Here is a 22,518-nt window from a genome sequence, read left to right as displayed (position 1 = left end):
TGCGACCCATTTTGCAGACGGGGAAGCTGAGGCAGTGGGTAAGGCTGGGAGCTGCCGGGTTGCCCCCCTGGAGGCGGGAGGGTGGTCAGACACCCGGCTCGTGTCCAGCCTTGGGTGTGCGTGGTTTGGCAGATCCTGCAGGACTTGCGCTGGTTAAGCTCCTTCGTGCGCAGGAAACACAAATTGCAGGTAAAACATTTCAGGTCAGCTTGTTCTAGCCTGTGTTACAGGAAGGGATGGGAGTGGGAGAGAGGAAGGTTTCTGTTGTCGCTGCTTCTCATTTTGTTCCTGGGCAGTGTCGCGGCACGGGCATGCCTGGAGGCTATTGAATTTAAGTAGAAATGAGTATGAAATGGGAGGTTCTCGCTGATATCTGGCCCTGGATTGCCAAGTCTCAGTAATGTTTTAACGGAGTTATTGCTTACTGCCTTACTGCTTACTGGAGTTTATACTAGCAGCTTCAGATTAGATGTATTTTATTTGATAAGGCTATTTACTTCGATATGGGCATGTTACTTCATTTGTGTTTACAGGACCACAGTTTGCTATTGAAAGCTGATTAAGTGAGAATGAGAATTTTTTTTTTTAAGTGTGTGTGAATGTGATTTGGTATTGGCACTTCTAGCTCTTCTGGGTCAGGAAGTTCATTCATAAAGTATGAAACCAAATCTATTACATTTTAGGCCAAAAAGTGCAAATGTTCTATCTTCCCCTGCTGTTTGAACCTAAAAGATGAATGCCTTTCCTGATTCTCTTTATGACCTTTTAGCTAACAACGCTGCTTCTGAAACGAAAGCTAACCTCATCTCCTACCTCCAGGAGCGAGGGCTTTGGGAAAACCTCCAAAAGCCAAAGTTTAGCATCGCAACCAGTTGCAGCTTGAGATACTGAAGCAAGTGATGTTTCTCTTGCTTTGCGCCTGTGGTTTTTGTAGCACTCGGAAGCAGCGGAGGCGCAGCCTGTGCGTCCGTGCAGGCGCTCGCCTGCTGCCCCGACAGAGCCCGCCTTTTGCAGCGCTCGGTGCGTGCCGCAGGKTCTCCTCCTCTGCAGCGGGACTTGGGCGAGCCGAGCGATGGACCCGGCCTTGGCCTGTGGCGATGGAGGAAGGATGGGTTGGGGATCTGTGGGAGGACTTGGGTTATATTCACATGCGGAGAAATGCGTGCTTAAAAAAACAAACAAACTGTTGTTGTGTCATGCAACTGTTGCCATCATTGCTGTGGATGTGAAAGAACGGAGATTGTAGGCAAATAACACAGTTGTTGTTTAAGTCTTTATGCGAATTACAAGCATAACCTGCATGTTGAGCTGCATGCATTGCTGTATTCATTGTAAACCCACAGCTTCAAATGCTGGCCCCTCCTTCCAGCTCCTGCTCCTTCATCTCTTCTGGCTGCCTGCAGCTCCGTACCAAAGTGCCCTCAGGCATGCGGGAGACAACGGAGCGATGCTGTGTCACTTTGCTCAGCACCAGCGCGCCTGGTGTGTCGGGGTAAAGCAAGCGTCTGTGCTAGTGTCCTTGCATAGCACTCTCTTGGGGGCTGTTGCTCCACAGTCCCGGCTCTGCCTTAGCATGTGTTCGCCCTTGGCCGAGTGCCTTGCTCAGGACACGTTCCAGAAGCTTTGTAGGTTTGCCCAAACGGTCACCGAAATGATACATAGAGTTGGCTTCCGCTCTGCTCCACGTCCTAATGCAAGGTCTCTGCCCTCCTTGTGTGTGTCTCCAGGGTCAGATCTGCAAGTATGCATCCCGAAAGGCTCTACGTGCTGCTCGAGGAAGATGGAGGAGAAGTACCAGGCCGCAGCCCGTCTGAATATGGAGCAGCTCCTGCAGTCGGCCAGCATGGAGCTGAAGTTCCTTGTCATTCAGAACGCCGCCCTCTTCCAAGGTGGGAGCACGCGGGTGGTACAGGTGGGAGCCTGCGGGTGGTCCAGGCGCGTGCAGGCAGGAGGAGGAGGAGGAGGAGGAGGAGGAGGAGGCGGCAGTTCTGCTCTTCCTCCTTGGCATGTAGCATTCAGAAGCATGGGTGGCTGGAGGCTTTCTGTTCGTTAGTAATCCCCCCTTCCCCATGTTTTACTTGCTTTTTCTTTTGTGGCGTTTAAGCTGTACTTGCCTGCCCTGTAGTGTCAACGTTCCTCTGCTTCCCTTCGATGGTAAGTGGGGAGATTGCTTTGAGCACTGTGCACTGAGCTTCAGGGATGGTTCACATCTCCTGGCTTGAAAGGAAAGACAGATTTGCATTCTGGCTGTACTGGGGCTGAACTGGTGTGGTTTGTTCCGGTGTCCATTCTCACCTGTGCCTGCCTCTGCTCAGACGCAGGAGACCCCCAGGTCCCGGGTTGGATGCTAGTCCAGAGCCAAGGCTTCAGCCTTTGTCCTTCGTTAGACTTCRCTCGTTTACTGGGACCTCTGTTACGAAGGACGCTCCTGTACAAGCGTGGCATGAGCGGGCTGGCCGTAGCACCCCTTTTGTGCGTCCTGGGGTGTGAACCTTTGGCGCTGTTGAGGTCCCGATACCCAGCGAGAAGAAGTGTCTTTAGAGCCAGGCTGGGGCTTCCTTCCCACCTGGCCTGGAGCATGTCCCACGTCCTCTGCAGGGCAGCTCCCCAGGGGCCATCCTGCATGTTCCTGTAGCTGAAGCAGCACATGTAAATTGGAAGGCCAAGCCTATTTAAGTGCAAATTTAAAAATAAATGAACCCCCTGCTTCTCCAAGAATTAACCAATCTGTGTAAGTACCGTCCTGTCTGACTCGCCAGCTCCAAAAAGTAGCTTGCAGCAATATGATCTGGTTGTTACTCCAGTGTAATGCTTGGTAAGCATCTAATGGAAACTTGTTTTCTGGTATCCGCTACCAAAGTTGGCTGTTCCCAGTGGAGGTGGTGGAGACTGTCGTGGTCACGAGCACTGTCCGTCATGCTTGCCATGGGGTACTGGACTGCTTGGTAACCTGATGCTGTACAACGATAGCTCTGTTCTTTTCCTATCTGTAATGTGAAGTATTGTTTTTTAACAAAACTGACCTTTGACAAACATTTTCTATTGCAAATGCGTGCCAGCTTGTGTTGTCACTTAAATTTGCAAACGTTTTTCAGAGCCTTTACGCTAGCAAAACTTATTCCCTTCGATGGTTAATGTGCAGTGAAACGATTGCTTGTTTGTTGAGTGTTCTCATATTGGGAATGCATCGTTCTATATTAATAGCATTTTTGCCTATATTTAAAAAAGAAGGCATGAGCAATCAAGCGTTTTTTTTCCTTCATGCTGATATTTTTGTGGAATAATCTGATTTATTTTTGTTCATGCCTCACTAACAGCAAGACCCAAAGCCTGCCAAAGCCCGTGGGATCATGGCAAAGCTCTGTTCTGGTCCACGTCTCAGATGTGTTGTGTTTCTCTGAAAGTAAAATCAAATAAAACGCTGAGGAGGTAATAGTATTTTTTTTTTTTTGTAGTGCTTCTTAATGCAATGATCATTCAGTTCCAATTTGCTAGACYGAATGGGGTAAAACTGATGAGATACTGGTTTGATAGACATAGGAAATGTGGACTAGCTTCAGAAATGGTGGATAAGCTGCCTGGAATACAAAGTCTCTGCCTCCTCTGCTACCACTTGACCAAAACATTGCAGTTTTGGAGTTCTTGCTGTGTAAGGAATGAAATCCAAAGTTGTGTCTAGCACAGTGGAGGCAGGTGCTGTCGCTATGAACCTTCTGCCTCTTCTGGAGAGAGTTGCGTCCCTTGCTCTGATTTTTGACCACAGATACCATCCTGGCCACGAGAACCCTTTCCGCATGCGAGGGTTTTGAAGCTAATGTTATTCTGAAAAGCCTTGGTGCAGGGAATTGCCATTCTTCTTATTGGGGGCAGAAAAGCATTTCATTGAAATGTTCCTGACCACTCTGCTAAGGATTTTAGAGATCTTCTGTAATGCCGTTGTAGAAGAGGAATTTATAACTGGAGCCATAGAAGAGTTCATTTTAATTAGCTTATATAAAGTGTTTTGGACGCAGAAGGACAATTCATTAGTTTTCCAAATTTGGGTACTTTTGTTATCTTTAAGTGTAGATGCTCAACGTCCGTAGATTAACACTTTTTTTCTTTTTTAGGTGGATCTTTTGATTGCTGTTTGCATGTTTTGACAGCTGCAGAGCCCAGGGCTGTTTCAGCTCCAGAAATTGCGTCTGGACCCGGCATACCACAGTCTGATTCCTTCTTTCCTGTCGCCCTTCACAGCGCGGGGCAGGCACCCGTCTCGGGCCGTGTAGCTAAGGGGTCTGGTGCTGCGGGGGTTTCGATTCGAGGCATGGCACTCGCCGCCTGTTTGCCGTCGCCGGTTTTGCCAGGGTGTGTGCCAAGCACCGCTGGTTGCAGACCAAAAACAGCCCGCGGTCCTTGTGCTGCCGGGAAAGGTAGCGCATCCGTCGATTCGGGCTGCGGATGCTCCCACGCCCGGCGGTGGGTCGGACCCCGGTGTCCACTGGGGACCCTCCACCGAGGACGGGCAATTGCACTGCTGTCTGAAGCAGGGTGATGTGTTGGTATGGAAACGCGCTGCTCGTTAAAAACACAAAAGTGAAGCCCTTCAGTGTTCGTTTTAATATCTCTAGCCCCACATCTAAAGGGACTGCTAGTCTGACAAACAAAATCTCGCCAGATGTTATTGTTTTGCACTAAATTTAATTTCTTCCTGCTGAAGCTAGGGCTACATCTCCGCTGATAAAGATCAAGGGAAATTGTCTGGCATTTACAGAAATTCTCATCCAGGCCTATCTGTTACAATATTCACTTAGCAAAGTTTATTAGATTATTAGTTTTAGACCCTTGGGCTCTTTCTTTATTGCAGTTAAGGGGGAAAACAGTTCCCCCCAAAATCCCCCCCTTCACTAAATTTAAATGGTACAATTAGAGCCTGGTCTTATCTTACAGGCATTTCTTAAAATTATGAAGATGATTTAGGTAGTGATTTAATGCCTTGGAAACTTGCTGAGTTTGACAGTGTTAAAATTGATTGTAGCTGCCTCCACTGCAGTTAAATCTTACTCTAGGATTTTTTTGCGGGCAGTTTTTTTTTTTTTTAAACTTTCATGCAGTGTAACCGTGCTATTATCTAGCCCATTTTTGCACTTTCCAGTTCAGGTTCTTGGCTGATTACAGCTACGTTGGGTATCGTGGAACCAGGCTAATTTATGTTAATTCAGGACTTGCTCATATGTCTTTTTGAAAGCGATACTTACTGTTGCTCAGGGGTTCTCATCCAAACCTCATCCCGCTAGCTGAGTTTGTGCGGCTAACATGCTGCGGCAAACGGCGAGAGCCATGCCTGCCGTTTCCTCTTCCTTCGGACCGTACAACTTGACTTCTTGTGGGGGATTTCTGGCCCTGCCATCACCTAATCTTTTTCTATTAAAACAACCAAAAAGCCCTCAATAAACCCTATGGATTTCCTAAATATCCAGTCTTAATCTGTGACATATACTTCACTGTTGTTGAAATCAACGGTAAACTTGCATGGGAAAATACCAGGTTTTGATCTTTTTTTCTTCTCAGCTAATCTTTTGTTTGTTTGTTTGTTTGTTTTTTTCCGTTCACTCTAAAGAGTTCTCTGTTCGTGTCTGGTGCGGGGATTTGGGGAGGGGGTGGGCTGTGTGCGTATTCATCATGCCTGATATTTCCTTGACTTCCGAAGTTCAGGATTCTTCTCTTGAGTGGTGGCATAAAATTTTCTCTTGCACATTGACAGGGTTGCAGTGTGGACAACAGAAAATTAAAGCCGTATCAGCTACTCAATCGTAAATCCCTCTCTGATGATACATGCTCCCTAGTTCTTTGCTGGGGGGAAATGCGGATTTTAAAAAGGGGGGAAAATGTGGCAGTGTTAAGCACCGAAGGACCCTCTAAGGGAAGAGGAGCGTCGGCGCTCATTGCTCCGTGTAGGRCTTGCTGGTAATCTTCCCCTTCCAGCAGCCTGGAGCGCGGTMGGGAACGGCACAGCTAACTGCTAGGGGCTGCTTCTGCGGGAGTAATGCGGTGTGCTCATGGAGGAAGTTARTTGCATTATTTTAATGATTGCTCAAATAAGTTATCAGCAGGATCTCGCAGTGTCCTCCTGCAGCCGCCGCTGCAGATCCAGCGCTGGGGTGGCCTCTCCTGGCACGGTGCAAGCGCCAGGCTGCCCGCCTGTGCCAGGGGCTGCTCGGCGATGCATCCCTACTGCAGCGGCGTAAATCTTGGGATGTGCCATATGCATGTTTCTGACTCTGAACCTTCCCCCCCTGCCATTTTTTTGTAGAGCAGCCTGCCTGGGTGGTTTTCACGTGCAGGGGCCGGTAGTTTGATACTGGGCAGCCAGTGACAGGAGCAACTGGATGCCACAGCTTCCTGGGAGAGCTAGTTTCTAGCCTAGCCTTAAAGAAAGGAAGGATAAAATYGGCACCCAGGGTATTTTGTCTTTCTTTCCCCTCCCCAGCTTGGAGAGACAGCAGGCCATCCCAGCTTGCGTTCCCTGCGCTTGGCTCGTCTGGGAGGATGCCGAGACTGCTGGACGGCCAGAGTGGATCTGGGGACGATGTCTGCCTCTGCCTGCTCCCGAAACGGCGCCCCGTACGGCATCGCGGGGCGCTGGGCGAGCGCGCGGGCTGCAGGGGTGTCGCTGGGAACGCGGGGGAAGCCAGGGAGGCAGGAATGCCATTACCTGAGCTGGAACGTGGCCAGGGCGCTGCAGCTGAATTCCCCTGGGCGACATCCGCCAGCCTTAAATTAAGGCGCGATCTTTTTCCTATCCAAGGCGATGGCGTTTAGCCCTCTGAAAATGGGAACCGGCAAGCAAGTGGAGTGCTCTCGGGTAGCTAGGGGAGGCTCGCGGGCACCGCAGAGATTCGAGGGGCTTTGGGGACGTCTGCTTCCGAGTAGTTTCTAGGAAGGCAGCGATCGCGTCAGTACGGACAAACCTGCCGCTAGGTGTTTGGCATTCTCTTAGTCATGGGCGGATCCTGTTTTTTCTCTCCTCCGGAGCTGAGCTCTCGGTGGTCCTGGCACAGCAGCGGCTGTGAGGAGGACTTCGATTCACCTCTTCCTCCGTGCTGCAGGAGGATAAAGGCAGAGCCGTAATTCTCAGTCCTGCCAGGCAGCTCTGAAGGCTGTAAATCCTCCATTAGGCATAAAYGCAGCCATTTTGGTTATTTATGGTTATTTACGCTATCCATTCATATCTGTCGGGGATGAAGACAGTTTTGACATTGCAGGCTTCTATCAGGTTATCTTTAATCAGTTTAGAGGCACCTAAGCCACAAATATATCAAATAGCCGATCCTAATGTCGGAGTCCTCTACAGTATGACTGAATTATTTATTTTGTTATGATGAAAATGTCTGGGCTTTATTGGGTTTTCTTTGAAGAACTTGATTCTGCTTGAAGTCTGGAAGATAAAAGATCCATGATTGTCTCTCCAAGAGTCTTATTCCAAATCCTTCAAGGCTTTTCATTTTTCACGAGCTGCTGTTACTACTTTAGAGTCAAGGTGAGGGAGTTGCGATTCTTTTTTCCCCTCCCTGTTGCAGAGGTTTAACTATATAAAAACTTTTGTCTTTACTAATTATGCCTTGGCTGGGTAAATCTAAGATGCATGCAGCGTCCATTAGGTGAGAAGAGGCTGGTGGCATGGTGAGAGCTGATGTAAGTTGTTTGCCAGGAAGGGATTCTGGGGATGCCAGCGCTGCTGTGTGGGCTTTGTGTCTTATTATTTGGTGTATTTAATAGTCCGATGCTTCTAAGCCAATTAGGTCTGACAATGCGGGAGGGAGTTTCAGGTGTTGGCGGTAGGAAGAGCTGGATATGCTTTAGCACCGTGCTTTCTGAGCAACGTCGGCTTTGCACGGTCTGCACGCTGCTGCGGCTTGTGGCGTGGGGAGGGAGATGATGGTGAGAAGTCTCTAGCCTGAAAAATTAGGAATCCGCCTGTGGAAAGCAGCGGAGGGGAGCAGGGCGGAGAGTTGGGACGTCTGAGCTGAACCGGCTCTGCGCGGGGAGGGTCAACGTTGCGGTGTGATCCGCCGCTGGGATGGCACGGGCTGCAGTCACGTGTGTGCCGACTGGTCCCATGCTCAGCAGGCGGCATGGGTGCTCTGGCCGTGGCAGATGCTCTGTGGGAAGGCATGTGCTCTGGGAAAATGCCTGCTTTTCACAGTGCTGTTACTCGGGGATTCCTAGGTACCTGCGAACAGATTTCTCCAGTTACAGTCCAGACTGTAACAAAAACCTCTAGTTCTGCTGAGCCCTCCAGCGGGATTTCCTGTGCTCGGGAAGCTGACTCAGCGAAAGACGTTTCCCAAAATGAGCTGCTACTTCCAGCTGTAACAGTAATTACCGGACACGTGGYTCCAGATACTACACAATTAATCCAAGTATGCTCGTTAACCGTGCCTTGCACTCGAGGTGCTCTCCAAAACATTCTCATCCTCTGCGCCGCTGCGGTYGGGAGACAGGGAAGTCTGCTGCTTCTGGCAGTGTTTGTCCAGGCCTCGGCTGCCTTCCTTGCTGGCTGAGTCCTTCTGCCTTTCGTTTACTTCACTTTCGGAGGTCGAGAGCTTTACCTGTTGCTCTGCAGCACATCTGTGCTCAGTGATAAGCTGGGATTACACGGCTGCGTCAGGAGAATGGTTGATTTCCACCGGACACAAGTGTTCGTAGGGCTTGTGGAGCCRTGGAGTTCCTGGAAATAACTTTTTTTTTTTTTTTGCTTTAACTATTTGAAGACATCTGAATCTCCATTTTCTCTTGACTTGATACCTGTCAGTAAATACATTTTATGTTTCAGTTTTTGATGAAACAAAGTGTCTGCAGGTGCTAAACGGTATTTCACTTCTGATGCCCTATAGTTTTGCAGAGCTAAGTAAGAATGGGACTTTGGTTCTTCAGTTTTCTTTCTTCCTCCACTCCTAAACTGCACTGACAGAAAACTTTTCATAATCTGTTGGGTTTGGTCTCAGAGATTTGCAATTGCATTTTTAAATCCGTGTTGCATTGCAAACTTTGTGTTTCTTTGTCCGCTAGCCTGCAGCTTGCTTTTAGATAGGTTTCTGTGAGATAGCTGTGTTTAGCGAAGCCACACTTAACCTGCACCATTAGCAGTTTAGCGTTAATGCCGTATGTTAAGGTTTGGTGGTGTTATGACTTTGGTTGTGTGACGAGGTTCTGGGAGGGAGAAGGGTTGGCCCCTCTCCCTGGCCTCGTTGTGAGGGGGAAGCTCATTCGTCCCCGTCTCTTGCTGGTGAATAAGGACAGAGAATTGCCTGCAAACACAGTTTATTCTGCTTCACCTCATCCTTCCTTTGAATTTGCAGCTGCATCGCTCGTGGCAGCGGCGCTGGGGATGGAGAGGGTCTGCAGGGGGAATTTGCCAAAAGTTGCCTCTGAGGCCGTTCAAGTGTCCAGCTGCAGGCTGAGTATTGGCCTGTCTTCGTGCACAGCTCTTCTCCAGTGCGGGAGGAAAGTGGTGTTAACTGAATAAATGCAAAAAGAAAAATGCTTAGTTACAGTCGAATCTAGCGTGCGGAGAGCGGTTGGYGTAGGGTGCCAGGAGAGGAACGGTGCACATGAAAATGCCTGTGGTCCTGGAGCCTCTGCGGTGCCGTTTGAGGCAGAGGCTCCAGTGTATCTGCTAACTCTTAGTTAAACACTAAGCTGACATTTAGAGTGGAGTCAGAGAATGAATTTGGTTTGAGAAGAGAATATTAAAACTCATTAGACTCCTACAACTAAATACGCATTACAAATTGATCTCTGATACTCCTGCTGCTGTTYGGTCCTTTGCTAACTGAAGCCTTGATGCATCCTTCTCTGCACACCCCCAGTGGTGGGTCTCTTCTTTGAAAGCTTCTTGTTTCCTTGTTTTTACTAATGTGTATTTAAAATAGGAATTGTCTCACTGGGTCAGTTCAGGCCAGTATTCTGCCGTTGGCAGTGGTTCCTGCCAGATGCTTTGGATGCAGGAAGTTTGTGGAAAACCGCGGTGATATGTTTCCCAGGTTAATAACCATGCTTCAAGCTGATGATTACAGGTAGGTGGAAAGAGCTGTCTGCGTAGTGAGCGATCTCCACGTGTCACAATTGGTCTATGGAGGTAATGTGTTTCCCTTCAAATAAGCAGAACTTATTGTTCATAAATCACAGTTAATCTGTTTATTACACCAGCATACGAAGCTGGCAGTCTGGAGTGTGCTATAATGCTTAGCTTTAGGAGCAGAGCTGTAATAGGAACAGCAGTTTCAAATGATTTGAAATTGGGGGATCAGCAAAACGCAGAAGTTTGTGGAAGCTCTGGGCATTAGAAATGACTGCTGAGGATTGATGAGTTGCTTTAACAAATTGTAAAATCCATCATGCAGGAGTTAGGGCATGAAACTGCCCTCCTGAGCTGCATAAAGCACGGCTTTGGAAGTATCTCATGACAGTGCGCGCTGCCGGGAAGGGAGATTTTGAAAGATGCTTGTTCTGCTTTTGTTTCTCCCTCTCGCTGCCGGAGTTGAAGCGTGGGCGCTGTGCCGGCGTGCCCCTGCCGGGCTGCGGGAGCGCGGGGCGGACTTCCCCTTCCCCGCCGCGAAATCTTGCTGACGCCCGTTCCTTCATCGGCGAAATGAGCCTTGGAGGTTAATAGGGGGCTTTCCGTAATTGCTTACAAGCTGCTTCAGCATTTTTAAACACCGCGCTTAGTGTTGGGCTTGAGGGTCCCTGATTCAGGCCCAGGGTATGCGGAGGAAGGGAGGGTTTTTTATTTTATTTTATTTTATTTTATTTTATTTTATTTTATTTTATTCTTTTTGCATGTCAAGAGCCTTGAGGGGCCTTCCTTCTGCTACCGATGTACCATCACCTGCTGGCTCTGCCGCTGCCCTCCCAGCTGGGAAGGGGGAGGATGCGAGATAACCAGAGTGAGAGGACCCGTACRTTCCTCTGAGTCTTCTGCTTCTAGAAATGGGTTGTTTTCTGTAATTATGTTTTGAGTTGGGAGTTATTCTTTGATAGTTCAAGTACTAACATGCTTAAAATGCCTCCTAATACTATAACGTAGTCAAATTACATTTTTCTAGTTTGTGGTAGAGTGCTATAAATGTCATGTTACCCTCAAACATTTATAGGATGTTTATAGGGGTTTTTTTTGTTTTTTTTTCCTGGTAGTTCCCATACAGAAATGGGCATGCCAGCATTTTCCATCTCTTGGCCCGAAAGGGTAAGAGAAGCATTTTCATTGTGCAAAGTATTTAAAATGCATAGAGGGATCTGGTTTGCAAACGTTGCTGGGGAGGAAGGGGAAAGAAGTCTACACCCACCAATAAAGCCAGGGGCAGGAGCCTGGTTCTGCAAAGAAAACATTCTGCTAGATTGTCATCTACTTTACTTTTAAAGCAGCAATAAGATATAGCGATAAAACGGCCAATGGTGCATTTCACGCGAGGGATATGAACTCTTGCCGAGCCAATTAAACTGTCAGTGTGCGGTGGTTTCACGTACCCTCCAGCAAACTGGGTCACCTCAGGTGTGTTACTCACTATGTGACTTCATCACTGATGTGAAATCAATTTTAGCAATTTATAATCTTTCATTTTATTATGGAAGTATATTAATCTGTGAAAAAGGCTGCTCAAACAGTGAGGGCAGATGAGACCTTTTTGTGCTGGTGTATATAGTAGTGCTTCTTGGATTATCTGCTATGTGGAAGCCTGTGTAATTTTTGGACACACTGGAGGTACCAAGAATAACAGTTTTCAAGCTTTGATGGGTTTTATTCGTAAAAACTTGTAAAATCGTATGAGTGTTTTAGTCTAATATCTTTCACTACTCAAATTTAATAGTGTGAAATTAGCTTTATTCTTTCGGTTCAGAASAGGCACACCCTTCTGTACTCCTTCCAACATCAAAGACCAGCAGACGAGCAAGTCTGAAGGTTTCATAGTATGTACCACTCATTGGAAAAATGAAGCGGATCCATTCAGCGTGAATGTCAGAGATGCTGATGGATGTGGGATCTTCCCTGCRTTTTGTTAAATGTTTGAGTTTAATTTTTCAAGCCTGAACAGACCAGTTGCTTGGCAGGAGCAGTAAACCGAGCTGTGTCCAGATCAGCCCCTCATCTTCTTAAAACTAAATCTGAGCTTGGGAGCTCCGTGGATGTTGGAGGGTGGCTGTGTCCTTCTGTGCACCAACAAACCCAGCGCAGCAGGAGAGGGCCTGTGTCCCGTCTCCCAAGCTGATGAGCCTCTGGAGTCACTAGAAGAGTCTTCAGCCTGTTTTTACTGTCCGGTGGGTTTGATGGGGCTGTGACACAGATTGCCACCCAAGTCAGCTGTGACCCGAAGGGTGGTGGAAGCCTCCCTTGCATCAGCAGATAATTTACTGTGCATCAGCAGCACTGGAAACTCTGGCGCAGGGAATACCCTGAGGGCATGCGTGTGGGAGAAGGCTGCCTAATGGGGAAGAAATGCTTTGTTTTTAGGTGGCTGAAGACGCACTGCAGGGCCTGTTTTTGGAGACTTTATTACAGAAGCTTCTGGGAACCCRGGAGGCTTTGGTGGGACTGATGTTTCTGGGGTTTGTGGTCTCCAGGTAGGCTGGCCACTGACTTGAAGGTCGGCCAAAGCTCTTGCCATGGCTTGCAGCCACGTGCGGTCTCCCATTCTCTCCAGGCTGCCCCTTAACCCTCCTGGCTTTCTGCAATGAGGTTGGGTCCAAGAGCCAAGTGAAGGGGGACTGTAGCATCACATGGCAATAGCAGGAATAGCGTTATCTCCCCAGCTGGCAGCCTGCACTTATGCTTGGATGTGCAGTGGGGTTGCTGGAGGCTTTTAGTCTGGCTGTGCATGGGGCAGGCGCTGCGCCTTTCCCTGCCGTGGTGGGGTCACAGGCAGCTTGGCYGTGGCTCTGGGCTACGATTGCAGCTATGCGTCTTGGTATTGGCTGAGCTTGGGTAATTGCAGGTTTATCAGCTGCTCATCGTGGTGTGGCCCCGCTGTGATTCAGACACTCGACCAGCAATGTGTGGACCAAGAGTCTTCTGAAAATAGAGTTGGAACAAAGTTTTAGGGAGCGTTAACCTCCAAGGTTCATTGCAGCCAGCCAAGATCCCTCTTGTCTGACATCACTGCTTCCTATGTTTGGCTTTAAGTGATAGGCACAGAAGGGAGCAAAAATGCAAATTCTCTCCTTGCTCTGGACTGAGCTGGATGCTCCCTGCTGAAGCCAGGATCCTGAAACGTGCTGGTTTCCTGCAGTTAGGAAGGGCTTTGTGTCCCCAGCCCTTCCTGGTGAATCCTCCGGGCATGCAGGGCAGCGTCAGAGCTGCACATGGCCAAAGCGTGTCCCCGTTGCCTGTTAMAGGAGGGGTTTTGGCTCCTCGGTTGAGCAGATGGATGCTCTGAGCGATTCCTGGTGCTTGCCCAATGCTGTGTGTCAGAGCGCGGCTCTCCGCCAGAGACCCTGCAGCGCTTGACCTCTCAGCAATACGCTTGTGCCAAAAGCATGGTGCACCTGGCCAGAGRACCGCTGTAGGGCATGGAGATCCTGAGGCTTTTTAAGGTCTTGCAGCAAAGCTGAAGTGATAGGAAAATCTCCGCTGTTTCCCTTGCGTATAGCTGAGTTTGACCACAGAGAGTTTGGAGCTGAGAGTTTGCTGTGTTACAGGCTCAGTTAAAATAATGCAAAGCCCTGGCTCTGCGCTCCAATGTCCCTCCATGGTGTCGCGAACTGGAGCATGATGTGTGATGAAACATCAGCATTACTGCTTCTCCTCGGCCCTGAGTCCTGGATGTGGGAGTCATGCGAATACATGAGGAGCTCAGCTTCTGAAATGAAGGCTTCTTGCCCTTCGGCTGCAGAGGAATGTGACTTGGGTGCACCTCATAGACAGGTCCCACCAGGCGATTGGGAAGAGCCCCAACTTTTATTAACGTTTGGGAAGGGGTGGTATTTGTCTTGTGAGGGCTCAAGGCTGGCAATAGTCTCACCAGCTAAAAATAGCAATAGTGATGGTTACTGCTTGGTTCTCCTGCATTCTTTGTGGTGGGCTTGTGTTTGTTTTTTGTTTGTTTTTTGTTTTGTTTAAAGCCAGTAACAAGATTAAACCCTTTTGACTTGCTGATAAACGTAGGCCCAACAGGTTCATGGGGTTCCTTACAAAGGGAAGAAACTTTACTCATAATATGGTCCTGAAGTCTCAATGACACTGTAGCTGATCGCTGCTTCTGTGCAACCCGTGAGCTAACGGTGTTGTGTGTGCGTGGAGGGCTAGCAATAAAAATCAATTCCAGGCAGCCCAGACTGAATTAAGGAGCTGGTTGCAGCATGCCAAYGAATGTTTTTAGCTCTGTCTTGCATTGTAGATCCGTTCAGGACTACCACAAAATAGAGATGGGTGACCAGCATGATGAAATGACATCTTTTTTCCTTCTTTCCCTCTTTCATCCTCCCTCTTCCCCTTCCCTCTGTTGTAGTGCTTGGAAGTGATGTTGGCAGGATGATGGTATCTGGGCAGGCTCAAATCTTGGTGGTTAGATTGAATCCCTTGATGCTGCGATATACACACAGGGTGGCTTTCTTTGCATGCAGGATTGGGCCGATTTGCGCAGTGCCGGTGGTGGTGGGTCAGCGCCGGGCTGTGGGCTGGACAGCKGGGTTCGGTGTGGTGGTGGGTGCTGCACGGGGGACAGATGAAGACCCTAGCAAGTGAAAGTAAATGCGTTTCCATAAAGTAATATACCTGTGAATCAAATGCGTCTTTTATGAGAGCTGAAATGTAGGCAGAACCACATACTTCGTTACAAACACTTAAAAATATATTAATTTGGAAAAAAATAATCTGAATGTTTATTTAAAAAAAATACATAAGCCTGTTGGTCAGAAAGTGAAGATTAAAAAACCCAACCCTCTGAGACAAGGCAAAACAAACAGTGGTCTTGATCATTATAGACAAGTTCTGTTGCTGATTAGCTCTTCCCAAATTTGTCATCTTCATGTCAGAAAATCTATGACTGAGTGTCATAAAGAAGCAATTTTAAAAGCAGTAGAGAACAGTAAAGCTGCATCTAGGATTACAGCTCATCGCTTTGGAATTCACTCTTTTTTTTCAACGAAATTGGTGACTAAAGGATTATAGTAATGCAGCATGTTTGTATGGTGAAATTCCTATTATGATTGCAATGAAAAACGATGTTCCTTTCTTAGGGAAAGGAAATTAAATATGCCTAGTAACCCATGCAAGGAGACTGGCTTATGCTGAAAGGAGAGGAAAGAATGCGAAAACTAATCGGATCAACACATTCTCTTCAATCTTTCTCATTTAAAAAAAATAAAATMAAATTGCTACCAAATTTCAGAGGAATTATAATGAAATGACACACAGACTTTTATTTCTTTTAATTACAAAATTAGCTCAATCTCTTTCAGTCCGCCTATGTAAGTGATCTTAAAACAACCTATTGGCTGTTCTTAAATACTGGTTCATAAATTCTAAAGAATTCTTAAATGGAAGATGATAGTAGCCTTGATCCTTTAACTGAGTGTGCTGGCCCAGATGATGGCCGGGTGAGAATTACTGTTCATACTGTCGCAGTCTTCATCAGCTAGTTTAGGTGCTCAGCTTCCCCTGGACGAGGCTTTTAAGATTATTTATGCTGTTGTTTGTCAAGGCAGCGCTCAGTCTCTGACGTCTGGCCACACAGCCATGATCCATCTCCTTATGAAACCTATGGGAATTATTATGTACTCGGAGGGAACTAGATGGAGGTCTTTAAGACGGCCTGAGAAAGATTTCCACGCATGGTGTAAATCATTGCGTCCCTCAGCTGAGTGGAAGAGGAGCTGGGATGCACGATTYGCGAATGGTTCTGCAGTTAAGCCTCTTTTTGTTTAAAAACTAAAAAGGAATTTTAAATGAAAGGAAGAAAAGAAGAAGAAGAAAAAAAAAAGGTTGGGTCCCCACTGTTAGTGCACCAGCGAGAAATGTGAAGACAAATGCTATCATTTTTCTGGCTGGAGAAGCAAGAGGCCAGCACTGGCGGTGGCCTTCTGCTGAGCCTCTTCTGCAGGGAATACGAAAAGTGGTGATAAGTGGTGGTCTTCCCTCTCCCTGGAGAAAGCTGTACGTGCTGGATTGAGGAGGATAACGTGTGACCTTGAGGTGCCGTGCAGTGTTTCTCGCAGGAGTCGCACGCCAGGCACCGCAGCCCGCTCCGTGAATGCACGTCCGTGGGTGCAGCCTGTTCAACACGAGTGATACGTGGGAGATGGATCCCTGCAGATCCCGGGTTTAGACAGCGAGCTAGATTTAAGTGAGACTAGGAGAAGGGATGTCTTGTAGAGCACACAAGCTGATGTAGCCTCCGTTGTCCTTGGGAAGCAGCTTTGTGATATCTGGAGAAAGACTAAAGATCTGTTTCCACCCAAATAGCTCTTCTCATCTGCTTTTCAGACGGGCTGTTTCTTTGGTGGGGAGACCTAGGCGTGCGCTGGGAAATGGCACTTGCATGTTGGCATTTGTAGCAGCTTTAACCCYGGAGGCGATAAGCTGCTTTTTTCCATTTTTGCCATGCTGATAGACTGTTCATTTGGATAACAGCCTGGAATGATATTAGTAACCCTGAACATTGTGTTCTGCCACCAGCAAAGAATAAGCAGTGCATTTGACATTTGGGGGAAATGGTTCATTTTCTAAAGGATGCGGTTCAGGATGCGCTTCTTGAACTGATAGGCAGTATAACACTACTTTGCATAGGTTGCACAGATTTTTTACCTTGAAGATGCACCGTAAAGTGCACTGCATTACTGGTATTAAATGAAAGCAAGTGCTTCACATCAAATGAGAAGGGAGTCTTTGAACTGATGAGAGGTTGAAAACCATTCATCTCTCTACGTTGTGATGCTTAACTGTGACATAAGCATGAAAAATAATTAGACTCACTTGTAAGTAAATATTTGATCCTGAAATGCATCTTGAAGATACAGAGTCGGGAGAGAGTAACCTCTTCAGACACACAGTGGTTCYCTTGGATTTGTCTCATGCCAGCTGCTAGATCACAAAATTGCCTTCAGAAGCTACATTAGAAGAATATTACTGAGGTTGAAAAGTTTATGAAGGTTATGACAAAACAGGCAATCCATGCAACCTCAGTTTGGTTTCTCAGATCCCATGCATTAGAATACAGCCTGTAATTATAGGATCACGTGTATTTTTCCACGAGCTTCTCTCCTTGTTTAAGAGCACTGAACAAGTATTGTCCCTTATTGACCCATTCTCTTTCTCCTCGTTTGTTTGATGCCCGGTTCTTGACCCTTTCAAATGACACTTAAGAACGGAATTCTCCTCAAAAATTTTCATTGTGTGTGAATATTTTACTAATGAGGACTTTATTTTCATGCTGATATTCAATATTGAGTGGCATGTTTGTTCCACAAACAGCAAAACTAAAATTCAGAAAGATAGCCTACTTAAGACTTTATTTATTCAGCCATGTATATTCAAGGTGTAGGTCTTGGGTCTGGATACAGCCTCTTTGTCTCGTGCCTGCTTTGTGCAGTCCACGTCTGCTGAGTTCTGGAGCTGGTGATGCAAGGATCTAGAGGAGCCGTGTCCAACTTCTAAGTACTTGAACTTTGCCTTTTCTTTAAATTAACAAAAAGGAGCAGTGATGCACAGAATCCTGGGCCCTATTTTAAAAAGCTGGAGATTGCAAAGTTAAAAAAAACCCACCAAAATTCTATTTGAATTCCTTTTTCTTGCCCTCAAAGCCCAAGTGAGTTGGATGCGGGTACGTTTTGCAGATATGGCAAAAACCCAACCCAACCACACCCCCAGTCTGTGACAAAAAAGTTCATGTTTATGCAGCCTTTCACAAAATCCTCTCAAACTTCAAGTTCTGTTTCAAAGCCTGGGAAATGCTTGAGCTAATTAAAGAAAAGGTCACCAGGATTTTTTACTGCAGGCAAAAAAAAAAAAGAATTTTTTTTCTCCTCTGCCTTGTTCTCAGAAGCGGCTGAACCGTTTTGGCTGAAATTAAAATTTGCCCGAGGCAGACAAAAGGCATGCAAAGTTGAAGCCCAGATGGTTATAGCTTGGCAAAGTTATAGGTAAGTAGGAGCAGAGTCTAAAGATCAGAAGCGTCATACAACTGTGATGTACAGGGCTGCCAGCTCTGCCGATCATCAGTTATAATATTTAATCTAAATGCCTGTAACGGAAAGCTGTTGTACTAGTCCGAAGTGTGATCATTCATTCAGAGGTTACTTGGAAGAGACTCAAAAGCTGTAGTTGTTACTTCCAAACGCCTAGACCTCCTTGATTAACGCCTGCTTGGTTTGTGCAAACCCTCTCCGGTGTTCACGTAGCTGGTTTACTCCTCCCGTAATCAGTCTGCCAAGAGACGAACATTTCATAAACAGATCTTCCATAAGTCTCAATTTATTACCGATTCACTGACGCATTCACGACAAAAACTGTGGTTCTGATCCCGTAAAGCGCCACGCTTTTCTTCACCTTAGCGAYGCTGCAAGAGCTAGCGTGAGCAGATGAAAGCGTCTCGGCGAGCGCTTGCACGGAGGGCGCTGGAATACCTTCCCTTCGGCTCTTTGGGCACTAATGCGTGGGAGAGTTTGGTCTGTGGTTGAGAAGCGATCGCCTCTGTAAGGACCTGACTCAGGAACTCGGAACGTGTTCTGGTACCGCTCGCAGGGTTTAATGTGCTGTGTCTGTGGAGGGGGAGGAAAGATGCAATAGGAAGGTGGTGGGGGGGGAAGATGTAATTTCATCTGCAGCAGGAGCTGAGCCTGGTTCAGGTGGCAGCAGCTGCAGCGAAGAGGCAGCCGTCGCAGAAGCTGGGTCCGGCGTCACCCTTTTGGGGACAGAGCCCCGCTCAGCGCAGTGAGTAATGTCGCTGTAACGCGGTCAGCGGGGCGGTAAAGGGCGGAAGGGCCACGGGGGCGTTGCAGCAGAGCTTTATTTTTCGGTTGTCCCACAGCGATGGCTTTGAGAGARGTGCCGTGGGTTGGAATGGGGAGAGTGGGTAGCAGGGAGCTCCTCTGCTGCCTTAGAGCCCGGTTTTGGTGCTAAACCCAGCYGTTTGCAGCCCAGAGTGCCGACGTCGGCGGGTGGCTTGCCGTGAGTTCCCGGGGGCTCCGTCCTCCCTGTGTTGTGACCCGTCTTCCCCTCTTGACGCGAGACGGCTCGAGAGGTCCTGCAGCGTTTGCAGGGAAGCAGGGCTCAGGTTTGCCCTCCTGCTGATGTATTCCAGTGTTTCCTGACGTGTAAGATGTCTTGGAGAAAACAACAACTTGGCTTTACTGAAAAATTAATTATCTTGGCGCTTCCCCCCTCGTGCTGGGCTTTTGTGAGAGGACGAAGCCACTAACGTTAAGGAGAAAGGATGGGATGGTAAAAGGGCAACAGTAACATTAAAGAGAGAAAATCTGCATTAAGGTAAAAAGATCTAATTAAGTGTTGATTATCAGGGTGATGCTGAACGATGTAAACCCTTCAGACAGCATTACCTTCTGTGCACTTACTGTATAGAGCTAATTTATATACCCAAGTTTATCTGCTTTATAAATTAGTCTTTCCTCTAATTACAGTTAACGGAGTATGACTTTCTCTGCTCTTCAGCTGTGTTCTTGCACTCCTCTCTACGCCCAGACGCACCTGGTATAGCAAAGTGTGTATTGGTCCTTGCGTGCCACTCTGGGACAGGTGGAGGGGGAAGAAGCTGGGTTTTGTGTACCCTGGAGCTAGAATACGGGCTGTAACATGAACTGGGGGAAAAGAATAGTTATTCTAACTTGGAATGTGCTTGGCCATTAGTATTCGATTAACTTTCCCCAGCCCCTAATGATATGGAGAATACTAAATACACTTAAAAGGATGCATGTCATTAAAATTATATCTGACAACAATTCTCTTATTGCCTGTGATGATTTTGATTATTAATATAGATAAAAAGTAAATGATCAGAATATAAATTCCCTTTTTGTCTTTCTAATGTTTTCAGCTGCCTACTAAAATTATATGGGAAAGTGAGTGGTCCGTTTCTTAGTAGAGTGGTGTGTCACCCAGATGCCTTGAAATGCTTGATGGCATAAAATGAGAAGTGTTCTTTTATAGTGGTTTATTTTCCGACTAGTAATGACGTTTTAGGTGAAATTGTAGTTGTTCCAAAAAAAAAAAAAAAGTTCTGAAAATGCAGTTGCCTTGTTCTTACTACATAATTGTATTTCTTATGCACTAAGGTACTGTTTTGCACAGTATTAAGTCAGGTTTTTAATAAAGCTTTTAAACCCCTGTAAAACAGGGGTGAGTGTTTTCTACGGGGCTGAATTCTCCTTTTCAAGAAATATTAGTTGACCGTTATATAACACTACATGGAGGCCTCTATCTTATTTATTTTTTATTACGTTATGCATGTTGCTCTTTGGTTAAAAAGCGTGCAGAGAATGGGTTTCTGCCCAGGACCTTACAACATGCGTATTTTCCAGGTCACCATTGCCCAACTGCAAGGAGTGAAGGGAAAAGTTGAGGACTATATCCATTTTCAGCCGCCTGACTTCTTTTCTTCGGTGCTTGCTGCTGCATGCTTCAGTCTGTAGGTTTGGCTTTCTCTGCTTTCTGCTGTTTTATGATGGTCCCTCTTGGTCAGAAGAGGAGGTGCCAGCTGTTCAGTGACTGTAATAGGGGTGAAATATAGGGACTAGAATAGTTGACAGCCAACACCATGCATATTAATAGTAAGTATAGGTGTAACTGAGCGCTTCCAGCAGCTTTTCTGACAGCATCAGCTCTGCTGAAAGGTCCTCTGCACATAGGAGGTTTGGACTAGCATGGTTGAGATGTAGTGAGTGACTAAGCCGGGGAGATTTGCCAGCTCCCAAAAGTTACAGGAGCTTTTCTGGGGCTTCTTTGTGTACAGACTGGAAACGTCTGCAGATGTTCTGAAAGCTCGAGTGTTGCAGTTCGTCCTCGTTGAGCCCCGTCGAGAGACTAAGCCAACTATGGGAACGTGTTTGCCAGAACAGTAGCGGGGAAAACAGTCCCTCCTGAGGCAGCTGGGTGTTGGCCTATTAACAAGTAACGGGAAAAAGAGAGATCTCGGTTCACCTGTGCACCACAGGTCCTGCTCCTGGCCGGGTTGCTTTCATGGTCAGTTTTTGTCCCTCCCCTGGGAATGCGCTTTGTTTCTGCTCGAATGTTTTCGTCGTTGTGCCCTGTGTGCAGCGAGGAGAGACGCTGCGGCTTGTGACCGACACAGGTATCACCTGAGGGTCCTCTGGCAGGGCCTGGAAGCGTCTTTCCTCCCTGGCTTTGACCCTCTTCTGCCGGCTGCGTCGTCCCTCCGCACAGGTGTCGCAGCGAGGTGCTTTGCGCTGTCCTGTCCTCTCCTCCGTCGTCGTGTGCAGCCGCGGGGCCGTGCCGCGACTTCCTCTGTGCTGTTTAATGAACTTCCCAAACTCGAGCAGAACAGTATTACTATTGCGAAGGCCTGCTAATAATTATTTAAAACCAAAGGTTAATGAATGATTAAGGGCTGTTTAATATGATTGCAAGAGCTAAATAATTAAAATTAAAAAAAAAAAAAGAAAAAAGGCAATTTAACGTATCTTTGACGTGGTGCCTGGGGAATAGGCAGCAGCCTTGTTTTAATCACTTAATGGCGATTTAACAAGCGGCGCAATGTAGTAGATTGAGGGGTGTCAGGAAGTGCTGTATCGATGGAGAGTTTAATTGGATTAAGAGACCGGATCGGTAAATAGGAGGCAGCAAGCGCTAGTTGGGAGCAGCGGAGGAGGGAGTGGGAAGCGYGGGCGGCCGGGGCGCCGGTGCCGTGCGGCGGGTTTGCACGCTGGGGCCGGGGGCTGCGGGTGACGGGGGACGGGCAGAGCCCCGGGACTGGCAGCGAATCGCACTGTGCAGCAACCAGGGAGGAGGCAGTTTTGAGGGGTCCTAGTGCAGAAAGTGCCAAATTCTTCAAACTGGAAAGTGCTGACCCGAAAGGCAGCTCCCTGGCTCGCCCCGCGCTAGGAGGCTTGCTTTTCTTGATGCAGCATTTTTGCATGCCGTGCCCTAAAGCGTGGGCATTTTGTTTAAGGATAGAGAAATGCGGTCTGTTCTTGTACCGCAGGCAGGGTCTTGGGCAGGCATTACGGGGAGGAGAGCTCACTGCAGGCCAGGAGCAGCTGCTTTCTTCCCCTTTTAGTTTGCTTGCGTCCTTTGGGAAAACGGCAGCGATGTCCCTGGGTGCATGGGACAGCGTTTTGGTATTGTTTCCATTTTAATAAGGATCGCATCCAAACAGGGTGAAGTATTTGCCRTCCACCTGCCACGGACATTAATGTTTCACACTTGCAAATGGGAAACTCGGCCCCGGTGAGAGCTGTAGCAGGGTGCAGGCCTGGATAAGCACGATCTTTCCTTTGGCCTCGGKGGTGCGTAGAGCCGTGGGATCCTGCTCTGTGCCGGCACGGCTCAGTGCGCGGTTGCAGGTGCTCGGA

General features: G+C 47.6%; 1 protein-coding gene across 1 annotated transcript in view; it reads left to right on the top strand.

The window, feature by feature from the left end:
- Nucleotides 1-22,518, top strand: part of GPC3 (glypican 3) — a 181,285-nt gene that overhangs the window by 48,835 nt on the left and 109,932 nt on the right. The window contains exon 5 of the mRNA XM_026082717.1: nt 1,728-1,889. Within this exon, the coding sequence (XP_025938502.1) occupies nt 1,728-1,889 (162 nt within the window). The remainder of the gene's footprint in view (nt 1-1,727; nt 1,890-22,518) is intronic.

The sequence above is a fragment of the Apteryx rowi genome, unplaced genomic scaffold (assembly GCF_003343035.1).
Source record: "Apteryx rowi isolate R43461 unplaced genomic scaffold, aptRow1 scaffold_59, whole genome shotgun sequence".
Classification (NCBI taxonomy): Eukaryota; Metazoa; Chordata; class Aves; order Apterygiformes; family Apterygidae; genus Apteryx; species Apteryx rowi.
This window is presented reverse-complemented; position numbering and strand designations above follow the sequence as displayed.